Raw genomic sequence first — 7763 nt, 5'->3', positions numbered from 1 at the left:
AATACTTTTAGTTTAGCTTTACTTCAGTTACTGAAAAGTTTTTTTTTACCGTTTTAGATAACACTGTTAAGATGACCTGTCTGTTTCGGATCAGGCTGCATTAGGAAAACTCACAGGGCCTTGTTGTTTCTTTGAGTTCTGTTTCTCCAGAGTCTTCCTGTCAAAAGGCTTGCGTACAGTTGTTGTAGGAAGATTATCAGGAAAGAAACTGAAGCTCTGAAGTAAATCCAACACGCGAGTGTGCTCATCTTGGAACAAGGACACCAGATTTCCTTCTGTACCACCCAAACCAGACAGCTAGACAGATGTAAACACATAACATTAAGTTTAAAAGAACTAAGAGGGCCGAAGACCTCACAGGAATGTTACAGAGCATGATAAAGCTATGTCCTCACCTGCAGCAGTGGAGTGAGCTCTCCCAGCGTGAGTGCAATGAAATCTCTCTGGGCCTGGGTGAAGCCCCTTACGCAGCTGGTGAACAGATCTTCGGCTGCGCGGTGGAACTTGGGCAGCTCATCCAGCAGCTGGGCGTTCAGAGCTTCGTAGTTATTTCTCGCCGTCTGCAGTTCCTCCTGCACACGCTTGTCCTTCAGCCTCTCTGCACGCTCCTTACAGTTGTCGTAGTCCAGCAGCTTGTCTCTACGTTTCTGGATTAGTTTGTGGGGACCGGCGAACATACTGAGCAGCTGGGTGAGGGGAGTGATGACTAGGGCTTCTGTCCTCTCCTTCTGCTCAAAGAGAGACATGCAGACATGCATTTAGAAAGATTTGAGACATATTTCATGCCAGTATCATGTGCTTAATTCAAATTAATACTGAATGGTGAAAAAATACAATAAGTGAAATAACTACTAGAAAAACAAAACAAAATGTATGTATGTATGCTGCCCCAATGCCCCAAGACAAAAGAGCCTTTCTCAGTGATATCTGTCTCTCTATTTGGCCCGTTTTGTCATACACCCACTATTCGCTTATTCGCTTAGAAATGCGTTTGAAAACACAATGAACCAATGTTACTAGTGACCACGAAAAATGACTGATTGCTGCTTAAATTGATAGTCCCCCCAAAAATGAAAATTCTGTCATTAATTACTCCCCCTCATGTCGTTTTAAACCCGTAAGAACTTTGTTCATCTTCGGAACACAAATGAAGATATTTTTGATGAAATCCGAGAGCTTTCTGAACCTGCATAGTAAAGATATCATTAAAATAGTCCATATGACATCAGTGGATCAACCGTAATTCAATGAAGCTACGAGAATACCTTTTGTGTGCAAAAAACAAAAATAATGACTTAATTCAACAATTTCTTCTCTTCTGTGTCAGCCTTCGACACGCATTCACGAGAGGTTGATCCACTGATGTCACATGGACTATTTTAACGACGTCCTTACTACCTTTGGGCCTTGAACGTGTCAGTTGCATTGCTGTCTATTAGGGCTGGGCGATATGGGCAAAAATTCATATCTTGGTATTTTTGGGCCAATTTGTGATATACGGTATATATCTCTGTATTTTCGTTTTTGTATTTGGATTAAAAAAAATCTGTATTTAATATATATATTTCACTTACCTCCCAATGTTGTCCAACAAAACAATACATATTAAAGGCTATGAAAACAAAGTTTTAACATAAAGTGAATGTAATCATGTAAGCCTTTATATACACATATTATGAGCAAAAAAGGGTTAAAATCCCATTTCATTCTAACATTGTAACATTGCAATCTAAAAACAAAAATAAGGCTTTTAAAGCGGAAGTTAACTTCACTAAACTAAAAATGAAAATAAATGAGAACAAAAACGGTTTTGATTAGCCCATTACAGTCACTTTACAGGCAGTGCTATCATAAAAATAGACTTACTTGTAGGTTTAAAATTCTACACATCACATTTATTGTCCAACTACAAATATTTCAGAAAAATGTATATTTTAGTCAGAATTATTGTGCTCCTATTTAATTGAGCTGTCCAGTGCTATCATAAAAATAGACTTACTTGTAGGTTTAAAATTCTACACATCACTTTTATTGTCCAACTACAAATATTTCAGAAAAATGTATATTTTAGTCAGAATTATTGTGCTCCTATTTAATTGAGCTGTCTGTTTGGCGTGCATGCGCGCGGCGGCGCGCGTTCACTGAAATCGCAAAAACGGTTTTGATTAGCCCATTACAGTCACTTTACAGGCAGTGCTATCATAAAAATAGACTTACTTGTAGGTTTAAAATTCTACACATCACATTTATTGTCCAACTACAAATATTTCAGAAAAATTTATATTTTAGTCAGAATTATTGTGCTCCTATTTAATTGAGCTGTCTGTTTGGCGTGCATGCGCGCGGCGGCGCTCGTTCACTGAAATCGGTGAAGTTTAGCAGAGAATCCCAAAGCAGAAGGCTCATTCACTTCTGACAGAAAAATGGAAATATTTCCATGGCTTTCTAACATTTACAAATGGAGAATATACCTGTGAAATGTAAGTTATGCATTCAGGTAGACAGCACATCTCAAACACATTAAACAGGGCGAGTAGCCTAGTGTCTCTGTCAGCGGCACATGCAGCCTTTATGTCAGAGCATATGACGGGCCGAGCCGAAATGAAACTATAAACTATGTCTTACCAGTTTTTAAAGGCCTTAATATGAAGCTTGTCACATGTTTAGAACAAATTGGATTATGCACTTTCTCCACAGCAGCTCAGTCTGTGTCCTCCACTATATTTTCAGATGTGCTCATATCAAACTATTGTATATCGATATAAACGGTATTGCCTCATATCGAATCGTTTATAAAAAATATATATATAGATATATCGTACAAACTCGATATACCACCCAGCCCTACTGTCTATACAGGTTCAGAAATCTCTCGGAATTCATCAAAAATATCTTAATTTGTGTTCCCAAGATGAAGGAAGGTCTTACGGGTTTGGAACGACTTGACGGTGAGTAATTAATGACAGAATTTTCATTTTTGGGTGAACTATCCCTTTAATAAGTTTTTTACTATGAAAGATAATGTGAGGTTATATTGGTACTCACAAACTCTGTGAACTGATTGTCGCTGATGCATCGATGCGCTCTTTGAAAACGTTCAGGGTCCATATGCTGTTGCCGTTCTGTGTAGATGTCACAGAAACTGATGGCGGACAGAACTTTTACTGAGGCTGACTCCTATTGGATTTAAAAAGGGGTCAGGCAAAATTACTTTCTATATATCTATTGAATCGAAATATGGGAAGATGAATGAAGAACGTGTTCAGAGATCGTTTCAATACCCTTATATGCTGCAGATAGAGGGAGATGTCCCTGATGAAGGATTTGATGAGTCGCTCCTGGAGTCTGAATCTTTTCTCTGCTTCATCAAAAGCTTCATCTTTGATCTAAGAAGGAACGAAGAGTAGTTTGGTTAACACCTATTCTCAACTGAATCTCTAAAGTCTAGAAATGATGGTGTCATTAACAGCAGTGTCAATGTACCTGAGGTGAGATCCCAGTCAGGTGCTTTAAATGGCTGCTCACTCTGTTAGACTTCTTGATGATGGAGTGCATACTCAGCTTTGAGATCTTGTCAATAAGTCTGTCTTCATCGCCTTTGCGGTACTTCACCACTGTAGACAACAGATGGTGGTGCTGAGTTATGGATCACACTCACAGCCAGATAGCAGACATCCCATCCCACAGACAGATAGAAAAATAGACAGAACGATAGACAGACAGATAGATGATAAACAAAGCCACATACCAAGATCCTTTCTCCTTTTGTATTCGTTGATATTGACGTTGATCTCTTTAATGGACATCACTGCCTCGGCGAGCAGCTTCCTGTCGTGGTGTGACTCAGTAGTAGTGTTAAGCAGCTCCATCAGGAGCAAGGGGTAACGCATCACTCTCTGCACCGGCTTTATCAAGAAGGAACCCAGATTAATGTAATTTGTCTTTCCCCTGTGACAGAACAAAAGGGTGAGAGAGGGAGATAAAGTAAAAAAGAGATTTAGACGCTCATCAAGGTAACATTCTTCACCCTCCTCTGACAGCAGACTGGGGTCACTGAACACACACATTGTTTTCATCCATCAGTTATCCACCGGCTCACTGTCAACCACTTTAAAAAGGGTTACAGTAGACACAGTAGGCTACTAAGACATTCTAACAAAGAGTGCACACTTTCTGACTGATGGGATGAAAACAGAGGAGATCCAAATCCAGAGCTAAAGCACGATTTGGATGTTGCAGAACAGGATATTTTAAAACGAATGAATCTGGATTGAACATCATGTAGCAATTAGAGTATGTTTAAATTAAATTGTTTTAACCTTGGACAAATAACACTGCTGTTTTGTTGGTTTAATTGCTTCAAGTACCACATCATGAGCTCAGAGAGTGTGTTAATAACTGTTTCACATGCCACCACAAAGCATTAAATCAGTTGCCAGAACAAAAAATACAAAAACAGTTTAAAAAAATTAGCCAATTTTCCCACTGGGGTCATATTCTGACTCTAAAAATTGCTTTGCACAACTTGCAATCTTGTAGGGCTGGGTAAAAAAATTAAATCTCTTAATTGTGACCTTCATTTGAATGATTCATTTTTTTATACTTACAACCGAACAGCAGAGTCTGAATTACAAATAAAAGACTCTTATGAACCGGTTCTTTTGAGTGAATGAAAAACATACACTACTACCAATGTAGTTACATTTACAGAAAAAAAATTTGATTTACATTTATTCATTTAGCAGATGCTTTTATCCAAAGTGACTTAAAAATTTATAACACAACAAAGGATATATCATAAACACGAGTGCTCATAATACAAGGTTTCAGACTCAGTGGTAGAGCATTGCGTTAGCAGCGCAAAAGGCCGTGGGTTCCATTCCCAGGGAACACACATACTGGTAAAAAAATGTATCAGTATAAATGTTTACAATAAGAAACTAGTCAAGAAATGTGGTTGCCACAGGCAAAATGTGTTTAAGTTCAAATAAGATATAACACTAGAGGAGCAGGCCGGGAACGTTTGCAGAAACAGTGAAACCAACAAAGTGGTGAAACTAGGTGAGGCACATTCCTCTCCCGCTAATGCATTACTAATCCACAATAACAGAGATCTGAAAACTGAAAGACATAAAGCTTCACTGTTATGCAAATAGACTACCATTGAAAAGTTTAGGGTCGGTAAGATTTTTCAATGTTTTTAAAAGAAGTCTCTTATGCTCAGCAAGGCTGTATTTATTTGATCATAAACACAGTAAAACAGTAATATTGTGAAATATTACAATTTAAAACAATTGTTTTCATTATATTAAAAAAATTGATTCCTGTGATGGCAAAGCTGAATTTTCAGCAGCCATTATTCCAGTCTTTAGTGTCACATGAACCTTCAGAAATAATTCTCATATGCTGATTTGGTGCTCAATAATATTTCTTATTATTATTAATGTTGAAAAGAGTTGTGCTGCTTAGTATTTTTGTGGACACCATAATACATTTTTCAGGATACTTTGATCAGCAGAACGTTAAAAAAAATCATTTATTTGAAACGGTTCTTTCTTTTTTTGTAACAGCAAAAAAATAAAAAATTAATAAAATCATACTGACCCTAAACTTTTGAACAATAGTGTACTTTTATATAAAATAGGGAACATCCCATGTGGCACCTGGCATATTAATCAGGTTATATTATAATATCATAAGTAAAACCTCAGAACCAGACAATGAGAAGGGCAACGATGTTTCCTGTTTTGGAATGCCACACATGTCTTTAGTCATCCTGTGTCCAATCAGATGAGTCAAATTAGAAGTAAAAAAAATAGACAGGTTCCTCTAGATTTTGAGACACTAAGACTAACACGAGTAAGCCAGCACACCCTGTAGCATTGTTTCTGTTGATGATGTACTACTATAAAATTCCATCTACACCACACGACAGACAATCCCAGATACCATTAAAACTGACAGATCATGTGTAGCATTAAATAACGCACAATTAGTGTCCCACTTAACTTCTTCTCATACAGTTACACACTGTTAAACATCATGACTGGCATGCTTAACTGGATCTGGACATGCGTTGGTAGTGGTAACCACACCATGCAATGAGCTGAAGGTGTCTGATTCATGAAAAAAAGCAGTGAAAATTACCTGAGCTTCTCTAGACATTCCAATATGTGCTTCTGGATGTTCTCATCCTTTTCATAGGTCTCCAGTAAAGAGATGGCGTCGTCATGATTTTGGCAATAGATCTTGTAAACCTCCTCCAATTCACCTTTGTAGTCCAGGAAAACTTGCCCTGGATGAATAAAAAGGAACATGGTAAAACAGCAATATGGACACTGATCTGAATCTATAATGCGAGTTCAGGGATTTTTTTGCTCTAACCTATTGAGTCAGTATCCTGGAGGGTCTTGTAGAGTCGACGGGAAAGGTCAATTACAGAGTTGATGTTTCCAAAGAGACCATCAAAATCAATACTCTGGACCTATAGGACATGTGGATATTTAAGATTTGAATGGTTCTCATTACATAAATACATATTCAGGCTTGTTGAAGGTTTCTTGCCTGTTTCTTCTGCAGAGGTTGAATGATCTCCTTCACACACATCTGAAGATCCTTGATGTAGTCATGTTCTGTCTGCAGAAGCTCCTCAATGACCTTTGACCTTTTCTCCAGCATCCTTTGTTCGGGGTCTTCAGTGGTGGTTGCTGACGCCGGGGATGATTCTAGAGACTTAGGCTGGGACGCAAGCAGGGTCATCTCTAATGAGAGACAATGGAAAAGTGTGCTTGTCAACCACAAACAACTTTGCCTGACACGATAACTATTGTTTTTGATAAAACATGGTGTGAAAAACAACATTAGCATAAATAAAAAGTTGTTTATTGATATATAAAACAACTTTGCGGCTGCTGCAGTCAAACAAAATTCAGCAAATCAGTTACTACTCGGCGAAAACTGGCAAATAATTATTCATAAGCCGATGGACACATTTTAAAATGTGTCCATCGCACTTTTCAGATCATTCCTTTACCTCTAGATAAAACAACAGAATGACAGATATAATGAGATATATATATATATATATATATATATATATATATAGAATGATAGATAGTTAGGTAGAATGATGGACAGAATTATATATATATATATATATATATATATATATATATATATATATATATATATATAGAATGATAGATAGTTAGGTAGAATGATGGACAGAATGACAGATATGACAGTGCAAGAGATATACCGATAGATAGAATAATACATAGAATAATAGAGAGAGAGATAGACAAGGAATGAAAGATATAGACAGAAAGAACAATATATAGAGCAAGAGAAATTGACAGACTAAAAGAACGAACGAAAGAAAGAACGAACAAACAACAGATGGATGGATGGATGAACAAACAAAAGAGATAGGCAGACAGATAGATGGATAGATAGATAAAGACAGAATGATACATTAACAGACAAACTGACAGAACATATGACAAAACAACCAAATAAATGAAAGATAGAATGAACGAACAAACGACAGATAGAATGAACAAACTAATGAACAATAGAACTAACAAACGAACGAATAGAATGATAGAACGATAGAGAGATAGATAGATAGATAGATAGAGCGACAGAATGACAGACAGAACAACAGAAAAATAGAATGATAGATAGATGGATAGATGGATGGATGGATGGATGGAATGATAGAACGATAGATAGACAGACAGATAGATAGATAGATAGATAGA

General features: G+C 37.1%; 1 protein-coding gene across 1 annotated transcript in view; it reads right to left on the bottom strand.

Moving 5' to 3' along the window:
- LOC107566369 (dynamin-binding protein-like) overlaps positions 1-7763 on the bottom strand; it is a 29095-nt gene that overhangs the window by 7859 nt on the left and 13473 nt on the right. The window contains exons 2-10 of the mRNA XM_016251810.1: positions 6565-6761; positions 6385-6484; positions 6148-6295; positions 3749-3948; positions 3484-3614; positions 3282-3386; positions 3046-3177; positions 396-728; positions 115-297 (exon numbers count right to left, since the gene is read on the bottom strand). Of these exons, the coding sequence (XP_016107296.1) occupies positions 115-297; positions 396-728; positions 3046-3177; positions 3282-3386; positions 3484-3614; positions 3749-3948; positions 6148-6295; positions 6385-6484; positions 6565-6761 (1529 nt within the window). The remainder of the gene's footprint in view (positions 1-114; positions 298-395; positions 729-3045; positions 3178-3281; positions 3387-3483; positions 3615-3748; positions 3949-6147; positions 6296-6384; positions 6485-6564; positions 6762-7763) is intronic.

The sequence above is a fragment of the Sinocyclocheilus grahami genome, unplaced genomic scaffold (genome assembly GCF_001515645.1).
Source record: "Sinocyclocheilus grahami isolate Dianchi unplaced genomic scaffold, SAMN03320097.WGS_v1.1 scaffold26.1, whole genome shotgun sequence".
Classification (NCBI taxonomy): Eukaryota; Metazoa; Chordata; class Actinopteri; order Cypriniformes; family Cyprinidae; genus Sinocyclocheilus; species Sinocyclocheilus grahami.
Note: the sequence above shows the minus strand (reverse complement) of the source record. Positions and strands in the feature narration are given on the sequence as shown.